This window comes from Nelumbo lutea, chromosome 8, assembly GCF_056320005.1.
Source record: "Nelumbo lutea isolate HS-2025 chromosome 8, American lotus-T2T, whole genome shotgun sequence".
Classification (NCBI taxonomy): domain Eukaryota; kingdom Viridiplantae; phylum Streptophyta; class Magnoliopsida; order Proteales; family Nelumbonaceae; genus Nelumbo; species Nelumbo lutea.
In genome coordinates this window covers 14,744,642-14,764,467 of record NC_142691.1, presented here as the reverse complement: position 1 = coordinate 14,764,467, position 19,826 = coordinate 14,744,642, and the positions used below count along the sequence as shown (strand labels likewise).

General features: G+C 46.2%; 1 protein-coding gene and 1 pseudogene across 2 annotated transcripts; both read left to right on the top strand.

Moving 5' to 3' along the window:
* Nucleotides 1-12,976: 12,976 nt before the first annotated feature.
* Nucleotides 12,977-13,399, top strand: LOC148842920 (uncharacterized). Its single transcript, XM_088957918.1, has one exon. The coding sequence runs from the start codon at nt 12,977-12,979 to the stop codon at nt 13,397-13,399; it is 423 nt and encodes a 140-aa protein (XP_088814044.1).
* A 2,580-nt stretch (nt 13,400-15,979) lies between these two features.
* On the top strand, nt 15,980-17,971 carry LOC148842919 (pentatricopeptide repeat-containing protein At5g06540 pseudogene; annotated as a pseudogene). Its single transcript, XR_016103613.1, has one exon. The product of XR_016103613.1 is annotated as a pentatricopeptide repeat-containing protein At5g06540 pseudogene (transcript).
* The last annotated feature ends 1,855 nt before the right edge of the window (nt 17,972-19,826 follow it).

Genomic DNA, 19,826 nt, shown 5'->3' with positions numbered 1-19,826 from the left:
CGCTCTATCAATTGGTTGACTTTTCAATATTTCAGTGAATCGGGTAGATATTGAATTATTAATAAGAATGTATTTATGTAGATATTGAATTATTAATGTGTTGTTCTAGGTATATAGTGATCAACGTATTTGCCCTAGCCTCACCACCACACTTACAATTACATTAAAAACCAAAAAAATGTCAAAAATGTATATTTAAATATTAAGATTTGTACCAATTATGACTAAAATTGTTTGACTAGAAAATATATTTATAAATGCAAAATTAAACCAACTTTATAATTGCATGGACCAAATTGCAATCAACGTATTTGTATTTATACTCTTTCCAAATGGAGCCTAACATACCAACTCTGGTGGTGCTATTGGTACCATCGTGGGTGGGGAGATTTAAGGGCTATTCCAGGTGCTTAGCCCCTAAAAAAAGACATTTCCTGAACCAATACTCAAATAAATGAAACGATTTTGTTAAAATTTGAACGGATCCACCCCAAAAGCTCAGGCCCAATATAATATAAAATCTTCAAATTGAGTATTCACTTTGCTGTTCCCCTACTTAGGAAGCCTTTCTTCCCTTTTAGTGTATTAAAATAATTGGAAAATTTTCTTGGTATTGTAAAATAATTGAATATAGGAAGATCTAAATTGGGTTCACTTATATACGAAACTGAATCAGATTTATATTAAATTCTAATGGAGGGTGATTTGGCCCGACCTTATAGCTCAGGTACACGTAGGAGTGACCTAGCTCAAATAGTGACTCAGCATGATAGCACAACGGACAAGAGCACACCTCGGTGGGGAAGTCCCACCAAGCTCGGCATGACAACTCGGCGGGTAAACTACTCATCGAAAGCCGCCTCGCCCGCACCTCCTCCTCGGGGTCAAGGGACTTCGGGGCACCCTGACCCCTTTTGAGACCCGAGCTCCTCCCAATGGACCTCGGGCCACTCCCAAGCAAGAATGCACCGATTCTTCTCTGGACGCCCCGAGGCACAAAGACCTCGGGTCGGCTAGCTTGGTATAACCGACTGCAAGCAGCCCGTCACTTAAGGGACAACCCAGCTCAGGGAAATTCGCAGGAGAGCAGCTCGGTATACCAAAGGATGGCTTCCTGCCCGACCGTCGTACCTAACAAACCTGCGAATTGCAAGCGTGTCCCCTCGCCGTGCCTGCCACCTTTAGGAAGGCGTTCCACACCTGACAGATACGTACCCTGCACGACGGCCCCGCGCGTACCACCTTAGCCCTGCCTGTAGTGGCTGTGACAGACTGACAGTGGCGGTTATACCTGCCTTGTTAGAAGCCAGAGGGCTGGGAGCAACGGAATTCAGCTATAAGGAACTTACCCACAAGGAACAAGGTATAAAAAAAAAAATCACTAGCGCAACCTACACTCTTAGCCTTTGTTCTCTCTTTGCTTCCTGTACGCAATACTAACTTAAGCATCGGAGCGTTCCCGCCGGGAAACCCTCGGGAGTTCTTCCTCCTTCCTCTCGTTTCAAGTACATCTCAAGAGCCACGCGAGTGCCAGTTAGGAGTGACCGGATTGTGCTACATCATTTGGCGCCGTCTATGGGAAACGCTTCAAAAAAGCCTTTCTCTCTAAACTTTTTCAGTTCCTTCTTCTTCCTTGAAACAATCCAACGCTCATGGCTTCCTCTAGCAACGTCGGACGAAGCACAGAGATAGATAACTACAGAGAACAACCCCAGCTTCCTACTGTCTGTATTGGACAGTTCACCGTCCCCCTCTCAGCGGATGAAATCCCCAGCTTGAACGTGCCTCTCACAATAGCACCTGTCATTAACCCACTTCCTGCTACAGTCGAAACAACATTCACCGAACCTTCGATCGTGCCCCCGGCGGCTAGCCCGAACCAACTGGATGACCTACTGTAGTGCATGAGGGCCATGTAGGCCCAAATGCAATAGTTCCAATAGCACCAGCTCTATCAACAACACATGATGCACTAGGTCTCCCAGTACTAGTATCAACAGCAGTTCCCTTAGCTGCCCCAACCTCAGTTTCAACAGCCTCAGCTCTCACCTCAGTGCCTAGCTTCGCAGCAAGCCAAATCTCGCTGCCAGAGCGAGCACTTCGACAGAGGAGAGGCCCCCCCAAATCCCCAAAAAACCAGGCCTCCCCCACGGCAGACGGGAGAGACCGACTATCCCGATCTCTCTACGGGCGGACAGGTCGGGAGGACCCCGACTCGGCAGATCTAAGTCGCCTCGACAGTCGAAGTTTGGAGCCCTGATCCTTGAAAACCGGTTCGAGATCCTTGCAACAGAGTCCAAGCAGGATCCCTCTGTCCGTAGCCATCACCAGTGGATCGGGCTACTCCCAGTGCAGACCATTCTGGATAGCGCAGAGGTGAGCAGCACAAACGTCGAGCCCATCAAGAAGCAGAGACATCACCGCCGAGCTCGCCGATCTGTCACCCGCGATTTGCCCGAGCCCATGGGCAAAGAAGAGGTAGGCTCGGCCGAAGCCAAAACTCCCCTTCTCTCAGTTCCGTCCCATGTCTTCCGAACTCTTGGCAGTCCCGATGCCCAAGGATTTCAAGCTCCCCCCTCTTGATAAGTACGATGGGTCGTTCGACCCGAATAAGCATGTAGACACCTTTCAGTCACAAATGCACCTAGCACGAGCCAGGGAGTCATGTATGTGCATGGCCTTCTCCACTACGTTCAGGGGAGCAGCCCACATGTGGTACCGGAACTTGGCGCCCAGGTCAATAAGAAGTCGGACGCAGTTCGCACAAGCCTTCACATTGCACTTTGTCACCAGCAAGTGGTGCCCGCGAACTGAAGAAAGCATCTTCAACATAGCACAAAGGGAGGGAGAATCCATCAGAAGTTATATCAAGCGGTTTAACGACACTTGTATGCAGATACCACGCCTGGATCCCGCCGTATGCCTTGCGGCGGCCAAGAAGGGCACGAAGCACAAAGTGTTCAAGTGGCACATGGTCGTCAACCAACCCGCGACCATAACCAAGTTTCTAAAACTTGCGGATAAGTTCATAGCCACCGAAGAGGAGATCAACCAGAAGGGTGAGGGCGCACCCGAAAAAAGAAAAAGAGAAGAACCTTCTAGTCAAGGGGACACCCAAAGAAAAAAGGAAATAGTTTGGGGTGCGAAGCCTAGTCAATTGTTTCGAGCTCCTGCACCAGACCGAGCTGATTACACCCCACTGAACGCGAAGCAGGCCGAAATCCTAATGGCGATCAAGGATGCCCTATATGTGAAGTGGCCACCCCGTCTGAGGGGGAATCCCAATGAAATAAATAAGAGTTTGTATTGTAGTTTTCACAAAGACCACGGTCATAATACCGAGAGTTGTAAAAACCTCCGCGACGAGATAGAGAAGTTCATCCGTTACGGATATTTGGAAAACTTTGTACAAAATAATAATAATAATAATAATAATAATAATAATAATAATAATAATAATAATAATAATAATAATAATAATAATAGTAATAGAACAGGTCGGCAAGGGGAGCACGGTAGAGACGCTTCAGAGTCCAGCAGTAGGCCGGCCAAACAATCGCAGAGGCAGCCTCCGGAGGAGAGGCCAGATCGGGGGACCATCCACATGATAGTGGGAGGTTCGACCGTTGCGGGTTGCACCTCAGCAGCAGCTCAGACGTCAGTTCGTGAGGCCGCCCGGGAAGAGCAGAACCCCCAAAAGCGGCCGAAGACGGGAGATCCAATTTTCTTCACAGAAGACGATGCGTGAGGGGTCCACTACCCCCATGATGACGCACTCGTGATAAAGCTAAGGATCAATGACTTCGAGGTCAGGCACGTACTCGTGGACTCAGGCAGCTCAGCCGACATCCTCTTCAAAGCTGCGGTTGACCAGCTTCAGTTGCAGAGAAGCGATATGAGGCTTACGGACACCCCTTTAGTGGGCTTCAGCGGAGAGGAAGTCTGCCCCTTAGGAAAATAACAGTACCTGTAGAAATCGACACATGGCCTTGTGTGGTCAGATTCGAACACAACTTCCTGCTGGTAGCGACCCCCTCTCCCTACAATGCCATAATAGGTCGACTAATCACTCATGTCTTACAGGCGGTGGTCTCCACTTACCACTTGACTATGAAGTTCCCAACAGATTTCGGTGTGGGAGTTGCGTGGGGCGACCAGCTCGAGTCCCGCAAGTGTTACGTTGCCGCCCTAAAGGGGAAAACCAAGGTGGCCGATGACCTCGAACTGGAATGACCCACGGAGCAAGGCGAAGAGCGAGCCGCGCCCACAGAAGAAACAGTCGCGATCCCGACCTCAACAGCAGACCCAACTTGGACGCTTCAAACCAGCGCTTCCTTCCCAGAGCCCCTACGATCCGAACTGGTAAGTTTTTTACTTCAAAATTTAGCTATTTTTGCATGGTCCATGGCAGAAATGCCTGGTATAGACCCTGAAATCATAACTCACAAACTGAACACTGATCTTGTAGTTAGGCCCGTTAGACAGAAGAAACACAACCTAGCCCCGAAACGGTGGAATGCGGTCGACGAGGAAGTAGATAAGCTCCTCGTAGTGGACTTTATAAGAGAAGTCCACTACCCGAGCTGGGTAGCCAGCCCCGTCCTGGTAAAGATGGCCAACGGCAAGTGGCGCATGTGCGTCGACTACACCAATCTGAACCGGTCCCCCGAATCGACCATCTGGTGGACGCGACCTTAGGGCATGAGTTGCTAAGTTTCTTGGATGTCTATTCGGGCTATAACCAGATCAAGATGGACCCGACAGATGAAGAAAAGACTGCCTTCATTACAAAGTTCGGCCTCTACTATTACAAGGTTATGCCCTTCGGGTTGAAAAATGCAAGGGCAACCTTTCAGAAACTTGTAAATAAATTGTTTGCACCGTTAATCGGCAGAAAAGTAGAATGCTATGTAGACGACTTGGTCGTCAAAACTCAATTCTCACATGAATTAATACAAGACTTGCATTCTGTTTTTAAAATTTTGTGTAAGTTTAATATGAGACTAAATCCGAACAAGTGTGTATTCGGTGTGACCTTAGGTAAATTCCTGGGACACATCGTTAACCGGCGCGGCATTGAAGCCAACCCGGATAAGGTTAACGCCATCTTAGACATGAGATCACCCCGTAAGTTGAAGGAGGTTCAGAGGTTGAATGGCCGCATAGCTGACCTGAGCCGCTTCATGTCCAAATTGGTGGACTGCTGTCTGCCGTTCTTTAAGGCAATCAAGAGCAAAGGGTTCGAGTGGACCCAAGAATGTCAGCTCGCGTTTGACGAGCTTAAGAATTACCTCGCTAGTGTGCTGATCTTAACCCAGCCCGAGGAGGGTGGCGTTTTAGAACAGTACCTCTCGGTGAGCGACAGAGTGGTCAGTTTGGTACTAATAAAGGAAGTAGATCGGGTCCAACGACCCATCTACTATTTTAGTAAAGTATTGCAGGGAGCAGAAACGAGATACCCGGAGATGGAGAAGCTAGCATACGCATTGTTAATTTCAGTTCGGAAGCTCCGCCCGTACTTCCAAGCTCATACTGTTATCGCCCTTACCAACAAACCTCTAAGGCAAGTCTTGCTTAAGCCTGAGGTCTCTGGTCGGTTGACAAAGTGGACCATTGAGTTCAGCGAGTACGACCTCTAGTACAAGCTGCAAATTGCCATTAAGGCCTAAGCCTTAGCAGATTTCATAGCCGAATGCACGTTCAGTTCCGAAGCTCCCAGTCCGATTGAGTGTGAGGCTCCCACCTCGGGTGAGCTCGAAGCTCCCAAATCGGTCGAGTCTGAACCCCGTGAAGTAGTAGCCAGTGTGGCACCTTTCCTAGCCCGACCAACCGCGAGCTGGGATGAGGAGCCCTGGATCCTTCACGTAGATGGCTCCTCGAACCAACAAGGCAGCGGTGCCGGAATAGTTTTGCATGGCCCAAGCGGCATAAAACTGGAGTACATGCTACGCTTCGAGTTTGAGGCATCCAACAATGAAGCAGAATACGAGGCATTGATAGCTGGACTAGCTCTAGCCAGAGAAGTAAAAGCCAAGCACATCGTTATCTGCAGCGACTCCCAGCTTGTGGTCAACCAGGTCACCGGCGAGTACGAAGTTTGCGAGCCAACCATGATCGCCTACTTAGCCAAAGTCAGAAAGGCCCTGCTCAACTTCCAATCACACTTTATCAGACAAATCCCTAGGTCAGAGAACGCTGAGGCCGATGCCCTATCCAAGTTAGCCAGCACCAACGACATCACCATGAGAACTGTATACATAGAGGACATGTCTCGGCCTAGCATTCTCAGGAGGGTAGAGGAGGTCGCTCCCGTCGTTCAGGCAAAGCCGAGCTAGATTGATCCGCTCGCGAGCTTCTTACTACACGGGACCCTCCTTGCAAACCGCAATGCAGCCAGAAGGGTGTAGCGCCAGGTAGCCAAATATGTCATGATAGACGAACAACTATATCGGAGATCTTACACGCTCCCCTACTTGCGCTACTTGTGACCTACTGAAGCCAAGCTCGTACTACACAACATCCATGAGGGTCTGTGCGGTGGGCACTTGGGGGGCAGGGCCCTCGCCCAAAAGGCACTTCGACAAGGGTACTATTGGCCAACAATGAAGGCAAACGCTATTGAGCTCGTTAGAAAATGTGACAAATGCTAGAGGCATGCCAATATTCACCACCAACCCGCTGCCGACCTCAAGTATCTCACCAACCCCTGGCCCTTTGCGTAGTGGGGCATCGATCTACTCGGGCCATTCCTGCCAGCAACGGGTGGCAGAAAGTTCTTATTAGTGGCGGTGGACTATTTTACCAAGTGGGTAGAAGTCGAGCCCCTCATGACGATCACAACCCGAAATGTCCAAAACTTCTTTTGGAAGAACATCGTATGCCGCTTCGAACTACCTCGGGTATTGATTTTTGACAATGGCAAACAGTTCGAGGACATCAAATTTCAATATTGGTGCCAAGACATGGGGATCCAACAGAACTTTACTTCAATCGCGCACCCTCAAGCAAACGGTCAGGCAGAAGTAATGAACAGAGCCATCCTCCGTGGACTAAAGGCACGGTTGGACCGAGCTAAAGGATTGTGGGCAGATGAACTACCCAGTGTCCTATGGGCCTACCAAACCATGCAGAAGACCGCCACGGGAGAGACACCCTTCAATCTCACCTACGGTACCGAAGCAGTGATCCCCGTAGAGATCGAAGTACCTACGCTACGACTAGAAGAATATAGTGATCAGACAAATGAAGATGAGCTACGCACCAACCTCGATCTACTCGACGAAGTAAGGGACCTCGCGTACATTAGGACCGCAACCTACTAGTAGAGAGTAGCCCGGTACTATAACGCCAGGGTCAAGAAGCGGAACCTCCGCATTGGTGACCTGGTCCTTCGTAAAGTTATGGTACCTGAGCCCGGCACTAGTAAGCTCAGGTCCAACTAGGAAGGTCCTTACCAAGTGAAACGAGTTCTCGGGGAAGGAACATATGAACTCGAGACCCTCAAAGGGAAACAAATACCTCGAGCATGGAATATTGTCAACCTAAGACAATATTATTTATAAGAATCGAGTAGGCCACGAGCCACTCCCCAAGCTTAAGGGCCAGAATATCGAGCTAACATGACCTCGACACATAAGGCCTGGCCGCCACTTCGGCCTGGGTGAAATCTAGGAGTGGACTACGGGTCCCTCCCTAAGTCTAAGGGCCACAAGAAGACCCCAGTTGCCACTTTGTCCTGGGTGAAACCTAAGAACAGACTACGGGTCCCTTCTTAAGCCTAAGGGCCACAAGAAAACCCCAACTGCCACTTCGGCATAGCAAACTGACAAAAACCTGGTTATCTCTAACCCTCAAGGAAAAGACAGCTCGGGTGTGAACCTTACGTTGTCTATACCCTTGTTGCTCTCACTCAGCTCGGTAACCCGTGCAACCCAAAGTAACACAACTTCACTCAGTCACCCTTACCACCAACTCGGTAGCTTGACAGCTCGGGTAACCCATACATTAAATTGACGAGCTTGGAGTCCGCTCATACTTAGAAGTATTTTTGCACTCAGAGATACTTGAGAGAAACTATATTTCATTAAAAAGAGATTTCAGGTACAAGAGTTTTTACTCGAGCTTGAAGGCTCAGGATGGTACATTCACAGTTCAAAAAAAAAATTAAGTTACAAACTACTTCGGGGACCCGCCGCCTATATCAGAGACCCCCTTGGGGATAGTATCTGGACTGGCGTCCTCTGCTCCATCTTCGGGAACTTCATCCTTGGAATCGGGGTCATCTTTTGACTGACGCACAATGTCGTAAGTGATTCGCGAAGTTGTGATGGCGCTCGTGTCTAGCTTGGGGTAGAGGTGCCTAATCAGCCACCGACTGAGCTTGAAGCCCTTACGGTAGGCCTCCGTCATCATATCGTCGAATCTCAAAGACTTGACGTAGTCAATGATGGCTTGGGTCTTGGCCTCCTCAAGAGCACCTTCAAATATTGCAGTCTTCTCCTTTATGTCCTCCTGGAGGTACCCCACTTCATTCTCCAGCTTCCCCTTTGCCTCCTTGAGGCCTTGCACCTCGAGCTTCAAGGCATCCCGCTCAGCCTTGATGCTGCTCACCTCGAGCTCTAAGGCCTCCTGACTGATCTTAAGGTTGTTCATCTCGGTCCTCAACTTGTCCTTGTCTCGGGCCATCTCCCCCTTCTTTGCCATTAACATCTCGGTGAAGATCTTTTGAGCCAAGGCATCACTCTCCAGGCGGTGAACCTGACAACGAGCTGTCCTCAACTCAGTATGGGCTGTGCAAGATGACTCCTCGGCGTCCAGAGCCTGCCTCAGGTGCCGATCTGATTAGAGGGTCAAGGAGCGAATGGCGGTGTTCACCTGCGAAAGGGAAACCTGTCAAAAAAAAAAAAAAAGAAAGAGAGAAGGAAAAAGAGAAAAAAGAAGAGAAACTCACCACTATGGTATGAGTGGCAGCTTGGGCGCCTAGCTGACCAGGAGTGAGTTTGGCCCACTCGCTGACCTCCCCTGGGTATGAAGCAAGGGTACTCTTCTTCAGGCTGCACTTGGGGTTCAGGACGGATTGGCTCCCCTGACCCTCCGAGCTAGAAGCCGTCATCTCCACATAATGAGTGGAGCTCTCGGAGGTCTCGGCGGCAGCAGGATGAGCACTTTCCCTAGCAAGTCGGGTAGGCTTAGCAGCGGCCTCGGCGGGCTTAACGGTAGGTTCTGCCGTCACCTCGGGCCCCTTGGGCACAACCTCCTCTTCCAAGTCTACGATGGGCACGGCTGCCACCTCGGGCCCCGAGGCAGAGGTCTGTGGAAGTCGAGGCTCGGCTGGAGCTGGCGGGGACTCAACACGCACCTTCTTTACCACGCGTTTCTTCCTCTTCATCTGGTGGGAGAGTCTTTGGTTGTGTATCTTCTCTGCCTCCATAGGACCTGCGGCGAAATACGGCATTAGTAACTTGAAGCAAATATATGAGCGGAAAAGTCGAAGTGGGAAAAACCTACCCGGAATCAAGCCCGCTCGGACGAGCTTCTCCTCAGAGGTGAAGTCTTTATAATGCAACCCGAGCTTAGCCAGTGACTGGAGCTCCTTCTTGGTCTTCCCGTCCAGGATGACACCAGGGTCTTGAATGGCTATCCTTCAATCGGTGGGGAAGGGCTACTCCGTGCTGCTCCGGACTACGAAGTAGTCCCGCTTCCAAGCTGGGACTTTGCTCGGGAGCTTGTGCATGAGTTTAAAACCTGGGTGGGGGGACAGGTAGTAAGATCGCCTATGCTTGGGGAGAGCGCCTGAAGCGCACGTCTAAATCTATGGAAAGGGAGAGGTCAAAACAAAGAGAAATGGACCCCACCATATTTCGTATGGAGTTCGGGTGGAGTTGGTCCAAGGTAATGTTAAAGTGTACCAACACCTCAATGATTAAAGGGTGAAGTGGGAGTCTGAGCCCAGCTATCAGTTGCTCCTTGAAGATCACGATCTCGTTGGGACCGTGCTCCCATGGGAAGTTGCCGGTGGGAAGACTATACGAGTACTCGCTAGGGAGGCGGAACCTCTGTATGAGGTCCTGAAGCCTCTCCGAGGTCATTATGGAAGGCCCAAACTGATCTGGTTCTCGACCTCGGTGGGAGGTAGACGCCAGGTGACCCGAAGCCACCCGTATTTCGAATGGTTGGGTAGTAGAGGGGACATCTCGAGCCGAGGTACCTACCTCGGGCTCGTCGATGAGATCGTCTACACTAGACGACATACCGGGCTAACAGAAAGAAGCGAACTAGAAGGGAAAAGGAAGCTCGGGAGGACTCACCAAAGAAACGCAACCGGACTGGAAGAACAGGATGAACTGGAAGACCCAAGCTAAGAAACCCCTAGCGTGAGCTCAAGCGCTAACGATGAAGGCTTTGTGGTGAAGAAAATGGCCAAGGGACCCCCTATTTATAGCCACAACCATGGGTTCTTCGAGGCGAAAATGATTTGGCGTGTTTTTGACGTTCGTGAAGTCCAAGTCGCATGAAGTCCGCACGTAACCCAGACGTGACCCAAATCTCTTTTCGGTCCAGCCAGGCGCTAGACCGGTACATCTGGACGGAATGCGCGATGACGCAACACAAACACCAATGCCAAATCCACCCGGCGCCTCATTGCCTCCCCGCGCTGGGTCACCACCGCTAGCGCAGGGAGTGGGGGGCAATTGATGGAGGGTGATTTGGCCCGACCTCGTAGCTCAGGTGCACGTAAGCGTGGCCTAGCTCAAACAGTGACTCAGCATGACAGCACAACGGACAAGAGCACGGCTCGGTGGGGAAGTCCCACCGAGCTTGGCATGACAACTCGGCGGGTAAACTACTCGTCGAAAGCCTCCTCGCCCGCACCTCCTCCCCAGGGCCAAGGGACTTCGGGGGAGTTCGGGGCACCCTGACCCCTTTTGAGACCCGAGCTCCTCCTAATGGACCTCAGGCCACTCCCAAGCAAGAACACACCGATTCTTCTCTGGACACCCCGAGGCACAAAGACCTTGGGTCGGCTAGCTCGGCATAACTGGCTGCAAGCAGCCCGTCACTTAAGGGACAGCCCAGCTCAGGGCAGTTCGCAGGAGAGCAGTTCGATATACCATAGGATGGCTTTTTGCCCGACTGTCGTACCTCACAAACCTGTGAATTGCAGGCGTGTCCCCTCGCCATGCCTACCACCTTTAGGAAGGCGTTCCACACCTGACAGATACATACCCTGCATGATGGCCCCGTGCGTGCCGCCTCAGCCCTACTTGTAGTGGCTGTGGCAGATTGACAATGGTAGTTATACCTGCCCTGTTAGAAGCCAGAGGGCTGGGAGCAACGAAATTCAACTATAATGCACATGTGCTTGCCTTCGTTCTCTCTTCCTCCTTCCTCTCGTTTCAGGTACATCTCATGACCTACGCGAGCGCCAGTTAGGAGTGACCGGATTGTGCTACATCAAATTCAAATCAAATTCAGATTGTAATCGGATATTGAATAGTATAAATAAATTAAAGAAAAATATTATATATTATTAATAATATGAATTAAAACGACTTTAATATTTTTTATGCACAAAGTTAATTATATGAAATTTAGACCATTAAAATCAACTTTATTAGTAGATATAATATAAATTGTAAGTATATAAAAATTGAATCGAATCAGTGGGAGATGGCAGCTGGTTCAGGTGGCAAAGTCAGAAAATATAATTCCAACCAACCTGGGATCGAATCCATCCTCTCCCTTCAATCATATTTCCCAATTTTCCCTGATTCCCTCAATCCCAAAGACCCAAACCCAACCCAAAGTGGGAAAAAAGGTGAAAAGCCTGCGGAGAAGAAATTAAGTATAAAGTATACGAGTTGAAAGTGTGTCAATTCCATCTCCGTCCTATCTTTAAGAAGTTAGCGAAAGAGACAATTTATCTTCTTGTTCATTATTGGGTTGTACAGTGGCAAGCACATGTGCATTGGATTCTCTAGCCATAAATCCATCATCGACTGGTAGGGCCTAATCCATGGACTCACGGTTCTATAAATTAGGGTTTCACATGGGCTTAAGCTGGGCCACCAATAAAAACTCTCAACCCGGCTAGCCATAAGGTAAAACTCGGTCCTCGCGACCTTGGCGCGTTGCAGAGCCGGGCACAAGTACGAAGGATCGTACCCGAAAGGCTGGCGAATGAGGCTCAGCCGCTCCCCGCTCACTCGCTCAGGTCTCCGTCTGATTGATCCCTTGTGCCCATGCAGCTGCCCCATCCATAGGCGACATGGACAACCAAGAGAATTACAGAATAGGAATAGGAGAGATGTAGGTTGGCCTAGTTTATTGCCTGTATTGTTTAGTGGGGACTGAGCAGCGAGACAGAGCAGGGCGCACTGTCTCCAACACATTGGATTGGGTCGGGAGTTCTGTTAAATTTTGGGAAAATTCTTGATAGTTATCCTGTACTTTGGCTCGAATGCCAATTTAGTATCAAAACTTTAAAATGTGACAATGAACCTTTCATTTTGCAACAATTTATTATTCGGCGTTAACACACCGTCAATTAGAAGACAAAAAGATCTAAATACCCCTTAGCCAATTTGAGTAATGCATATAACTTAACCTCTCAGAACCAAAAAAATGGAAGAATGCTCCCCACTCTCTCCTTTGAGCCCTAACCCGAAACACCCCACCGGCCACTCACCACACCACACACCAGTGTCCATGATTGTGGAACAACGACAATAACTCTAATCGAAGAATCCTTTGCAACTCACACTGACGGTTATCAGTCCTCGAAACAAAGCAAATACGACCAATAACTGGCATAGTGGAGATTGAAGATCTAACAAGTTCATCTGATGGAATGTCTGATCTGGAAGTTACATCAGAAGAGTTGAATGATGAAGAACTTCAATATACATCTGGTTCTATCCCCAAATTGCAATTCAGGAAAGATACATCTAAGGCTCGCTGGAATGCAGAAATGGGAATGGCTAAGGTTATTGAAAAGAATGCCAAAATGTGGATAACAATAGGAATAGTTCCAAGAGGAAAGCTCTACTGCACAATTAAAGAAACCTTGTTTTTGGCTGAAATAGGGGCACTTCATCTGTTGGATGTTGGTGATACAACACTTTTCTTGAAAGATTTATATGAGAAGGTTGCAGAAGGAAAGAGTGGGTGTTGTTGGGAGACTTTTAGGGTTTACAGACACCTAAAGTCCCTTGGGTACATTGTTGGTCGGTATGGTGTCCCTTGGACCATGAAGAGTAATAATGGTTGTAATTCTGCTCTTCAAGGAGCAACAAAAACCAGTGCAGTCTCAGACAGTGAATTGGTGAACAATTTTTCCTTCATCAACCAACTTAAAAATTTGCAATTAGTGATCCAAGTTCAGAAAATCATCTCCTAGTGATCCAAGTTCTATGCTCTATGTAACTAGGGCTCATCCACCATCAAGAAATGAGATTGAAGAACTAGAGAGCAAGTGCAATGGAATTCCCTTAAAATTCTCTCGTGTAGATCATGGGTGAGTCAGCTTCTTTTCCATCAACAGAGTGGAGCTTCCACTCCTACCTTGACACTTTCAAGTAGGTGAATTGGCAAGAAATGGGTAGGGAGAGTTTGTTTGGATTGGGGATGCCTAGATCTAGCTATAATTTATAAAAGCTTTATGTTTTTTATTTTCTTGTGGGCTTCAGTGAAGGAAGCTGTTGTAGTTAGACTTACAAGCCAACTGCTTCTGTTTTGAGCGGTTTGGTGACCTTCTTAGTTAATGAAAAATTTTCTATTGCTTAAAAAAAATGTTCATTTCTATACAATTGAAAAATAGTCTTAATACTCACAATCAGAGTAATGGAGGGTGATGCTGCTCAATCCGAGGTGGTGCATGAACTGAGGAGAGCAACTAGATAGTCCTTGCCAACAAGGTGGTGCCGAGCTACAGGGACGAGGCCGCGCTTCAAGACCTGCGATCAAGAAAGGACAAGTCGTAGGCCCAAGGAGTTATCCCCGGGTAGGTATTTCGACGCTCAAGTCAGTAAGAGGTGATGGATGGCCGGGTCGAGCTATAGGGATGCTGGTTCGAGCAGAATAACAGTATGGGTGTCAAAAGTTGGAATCCCTTACCTTGAGCATGGAGTATCTCTTTATAGCTGAAAGTCCGTGTTCTAATCAGATCAGGCTTCCGGGGTTGTCGGGATGAGGTTGGCCATCGAGGTATTTGGGATAGAGTCCTATTCCCCGGCATAATTCTCTTCCCTACCCCTCCTTATCCGTAGTTATGCTCATTCGTGTAATGTGTAGTTGGCGTGGTTGAGAGGATAAGATGGGGGGTCATAGTAATAGCGTAACTCAGCCTAAGTCACGGAGGCCATGTATGCCACGGACTGGCCAAGCTATGCCAACGTGGCTGGGATGAATGGGTGATGATTGAGCGGCCACGTGTCTCTCAAGATCAGCTTAGCCATGACCCGAGTAGAGGGAATAAAGAGAAGTTTACTCTGTCCATATTGCAAAGCAGGAAAGCAGAGAAACATAGAATTACGATAACCCAATGCTTGGGAAACTGCTCCCACCAAGGAAGCGCCTTGTCTAAAGACTCTAAACTGTCCTCAGCTATAACAACCTGGCTGAAACCATCCGGAAACTTAACTGACTCCGGCGCCGAGTTGACAACGTCATAGGGCTCCAATTTGATATCAGCCAAGACTCTACCAATGTCTTTCCGCCTAGATCCTTCCAATGTAGGGGAGTTTCTCCAGGAAACACGAAAGCCATGGTGATGCTTGAAAGAAAGAAATCGAACGTGGGATTTAGTTTTCAAATGAGAGTAGGCAGTCTTCCGAGAAGTCGTACAAACACTAGAATTCTTGCGAGTCTGCAAGGATGAGAGGTCGGGAGCAGATGAGAGGAGAAAGGCTCCCGCATTCATGGCGTAGAGCGCCAAAGGTTTTGGTACTCTGATGAGAGTGAAAATAAAAGATGTGGAACACATTTTTTTGATGAAGAAACTGATTCAAATTTCGAATGAGAAGAAAAGATGTGGAACACATTTTGTTGAAAAAGAAGATGATGAATAATGTGTTTTATTTTTAAGGGTAATTTTGACATTTTCAAATGTCTTAAATCACACATGAGGTCACGTGATATGTATAACTGGCGGTCCACTAAGGTCAAGTACTAAATTGTTGTGTTTCGAAAGTTCGATTATTAAATTGTCACGTTTTAAAGTTCGAGTACTAAATTGACACTCGAGCCAAAGTAAAGATACTTATCAGAAATTTTCCCTTAAAATTTTATGGCCCAACCTTAACCCCAACCCAATGTTATTGAAATTCTTCATTTTTTTTCTTTGTGGCAATGGACTAGACAAGAGGGGTTGTCCCCTATCAAACCCTTAGCCCACCAACACAGGTGACTAGCAGTAGCAGGACTCGACCCCCCAACCCAGGTGAAGGTGAGACTCAATCCCATATCTCTGTTACAACCAACTAGAGACTTTGTCACCTTTCAAATTCTTCAACTTGGGCAACCTGACTTTCACTTCTAACCATATCACAGCGTGCCTGTGGTTTCACCTTTCATTAGTTTAATCTGCATCTTTTTTTTTTTGAATTTAATTCAAATATTACTTGATTTGATTTGATTGGTTTGAATATTGTTTGATTCGATTCAAATTTTATATGCTTACACGCTTAACCTTAGTAAGGATTAATGGCCATTCTAAAATGTTGATACTAGGCCTCATTTGTTTTCGGATAAAAATGTGGGTAAGTGGGTGGATCCTATGAAATTATAATAATCCCACATGCGACCGCTATTATAAAAAAGTTCACAGAAAACTATTTTTTGGGGGTGTTTTACTGTTCAGTCTACCGCGAGAAGGCTTAATTCCACCGTACAGTTGAGATAAGTGTCACGTGTTGATTCGGAGTTGATGCCAATTCACGGACGGGTATAAGTGTTACCGGTGGAGATCATCAGTTGAATTCAGAATTTTGAGGTATAATGCAGTCAACTTATCCCTATAGAGCATTGGCTCAGGGTGGGTAATTTACCAATTAAAGGGTTGAACTCCTGCTGCATGTTATAAACTTTGGAGCATAATTCATAAGAAACCTTAAAACAAGGCATCGACTGGTAATTTTCCCCGACTAGAATGAACTGCTGCCTGTATGTCGATGGTATGATAATTGAAGGTTGAAACCTGAAATTCTGGGTTAATTTCTCCCCTGCCTCACCCCGGTCCAACCCTCTAATTGGGTGTTAGTGTTTGATCATTGATCTATGATCTCTCAGGGTCTATGAGAAATGTCCCGCCATTTTCCACTTTCTAATGTTTCAAAAAACCGTTGAAATCTGGAATTTGCATTTCTTAGAGAAATGCAGAAGTCTCAAGCAATTCAAAGAAATCCATGCCCACCTCCTCAAATCTCACCTTGCTGAGAACCCACTTTCAATTTCTCCCCTCCTCTCTTTTGCCGCCGTTTCTGGTGATATTGCTCTGTTTGGACACGCTTGTTCAATTTTCCGGAGTCTTTGCTACCGCAACACTTTTATGTATAACACCGTGATCAGAGGCCATGTTCAAACACATTCACCAGCTTCCGCCATTTTGTGTTATCTCCAAATGTTAAATTACGGCCTTGCTTCCAATAACTACACTTTCCCACCATTGATCAAGGCTTGTACGCTCCTCAACTGCCCTCCTTCGAAGCTGGTTGGCCGTTTGGTTCATGGTCATGCTGTTAAATTTGGATTTTCCGATGACCCATTCATCCTTAGTTCTCTTATTGAGTTTTATTCCTCGGTTTTTGATACGGAAGCGGCGCGCAGATTGTTTGATGGGAGTCCCAATAGGGATGTTATTTTGTGGACAGCAATGGTTGATGCATATGGGAAGACGGGAGATGTTAAGAATGCCAGAGCCTTATTTGATGAAATGCCAGTGAGGAATGCAATCTCGTGGAGTGCAATGATGGCAGGGTACTCCCGGGTTAGTGACTTCAAAGAGGTGCTTCGTCTATTCGGGCAGATGCAAGACTTGGGGACAAAGCCGAATGAATCAGTTCTCGTGAGCGTCCTCACTGCGTGTGCACATCTTGGAGCACTGACTCAAGGAATGTGGGTGCACTCCTATGTGAGAAGAAACAATCTTGAGTCGAATCCAATCTTGGCCACAGCCGTGGTCGACATGTACTCAAAGTGTGGCTGCATAGGGTCAGCATTATCAGTCTTTGAGGGGATTTTAAACAAGGATGTTAAGTCGTGGAATGCAATCATCTCAGGGGTTGCAATGAATGGTGATGCTAAGAAATCTCTGGGGCTCTTTGATAAAATGATTCTTCATGGGACACAGCCCACTGAGGTGACATTTGTTGCAATTCTTACTGCGTGTACGCATGCAGGGTTGGTCGACAAGGGCATTGAATTATTTGAACAGATGGGTACTGTTTATAGAGTTGAACCTCAGTTTGAGCATTATGCATGTATTGTTGATCTTTTGGCTCGAGCAGGGATGTTAATGGATGCTGAAAAGTTTATTGAGGAGAGGATGGGGGGATATGAAGGAGGGGATGCCAATGTTTGGGGTGCTTTGCTGAGTGCATGTAGAGTTTATGGGAATGTTGAAATTGGGAATAAAGTTCGGAAAAAGTTAGCTAATTTGAGAGTATCTGATTGTGGGTCATATGTGCTTCTATATAATATCTACAGAGAAGCTGGCTGGGAAATGGAAGCAAAGAGAGTAAGAAGTTCAATAACAGAGGAGGGTTTAAAGAAAAAACCTGGTTGTAGTTTGATAGAGGTAGATGGCATCGTTGATGAGTTCCTGGTAGGTGATCTTTCTCATCCACAAGCAAAAGAGATATCTGAGATTCTTGTTTCTTTATTCAAGGTGGTTAGTTTGGAACAACTTTAATGCTCCATAAAGCATACATCTCTTTTGAATAAAAAAGTAATTTCATTCAGATTCAGTTACCAAGAGTCAGGAAAATTAACAACTTATTTGTTATGCCTTAATTCCGTTCATTATTTTTCCTTTATTGATAAATCAAAAAGACTTCTTTTCTAAACATATTTATATGTATGTATATATGTATAAGCACATTAAGACTGATTTATGATGACTAATAAGCGTAATTTCTTTGGTTTTGTATCATCATTTGTTTTTTCAATGCCCTCTAGCTAGAGCAATTTGGTGCCACGCTCAAACTTTTCAGAATGGTTCTACTCATTACCTTGTCATCTCTCCAAAATGGAGAAAATCTACATGCTCTCCAAATTCCAGGTGATACTATTACAAGGAATCAATGGATCTTTCAAAAGAAAAAAATTCACCCATTGAGTATCATTGAATCAGCTTGCAACATCCTCAAAGAATATTCAGAAACAACAAAAGAAGAGAATGAATACCTTGACACAAGGTCAAATCCTATTATTCTCTCATTTACCTTATACACAGATGGCTCATTTGATGAAAAATTAGGTCATGCAGGGATTGGATATGTACTCAAGAGTTTAGAATCAAAAACAATTTTGGAAGCGTAAGGAATAGCATGCAAAGCAAATGGGAGCAATGATGTAGAAAATAGAACTCTAATTCAAAGACTAGAATTAGCAATTTGTCACAATTGCAATCATTTACTGGTCTGCCTGGATACTAAAGGAATGGTCAAGAAACTCAAGAACCATTTTCTTGATCGTTCATGGGTGGATCAACTTCACTGAGGTACCATTCAAGCCAAGACACAACACTTCCAATCAATAGAATTTGTATATCCCTCATACAGAAAACAAATTAGCTCACCTCTTAGCATATAAAGCTTGTATATATGGAGAAACAAAAAGATATCATGTTCTAGACTATTCTGATGTACAAACAAATTAGCTCACCTTTGAATTGTTAATAGAACAATAAACTTTACCAGCAAAAAGAAAAAAACTTATCAGAACTGCTCCTTTTAGAATACCATTTGACACTTTTAGGGCTTATTTTATGGTGACTGGATTCAGTCCTCACACGATTGTGCTCACACCGTCCTCACAACCAATTGCAGCTGTGCATTGGAAATATCTCACCAAAAATAAAAACATACAAGTACCAAGGTATTCCCAATACATGATTGCAAGTGGCTGTGAGTACAGTATTAGCACTGTATTGTGAGAACTGAATCTGAGTTCTATTTTATGAGAATTCTCCTTGATGGTTGTAGAGGAAACACTTCCCCCTTCAAGCCAGGAAACACACAGTCGGGTAGATGTTTTAGAGTTTTCTGGTGGTTGTGGATTCTAATGTGCGATGCCTGTGACCACCACAAATGTGTTTGTGTCAAGTATCAGAGATGGAATTCTTTTCCTTGTCTTTATTTTATTACATTTTTTGGATGATGCATGATATTTAGGAGCCTTTTGTTATTCATGGTATTTCCCATCTAATATGCTTGTTATCTTATTAAGGCTCAGTTTGGAATATATATACAAAAATGTAGAGTGCAAAAGCTTGACTGTATATATTTGTATTTATACCCCTTCCAAACTGAGCCTAGGAACATGTACTGGAACTAACAATTCCATTTGAAAGCAAGACAATAATATAGATTGTGGTTAAGGTGAAAAGCAGGGCAGGACAACACTTTGGATATTAAACTGAATGTAGTAACTTCTCAGATCTGCTTGCTAGGCCAATTGCTAATATTCTAATTTACAACATCAAACAAAACAAATCCAACTGCTTCCAAGTGGATTTTAATACAACTTCAGTGATTGATGCAACATGTCCAGAAACCATCGGAGCTGTTCACGGGCTGGGCTTATTAATAGAAAATGACCAGGACTGA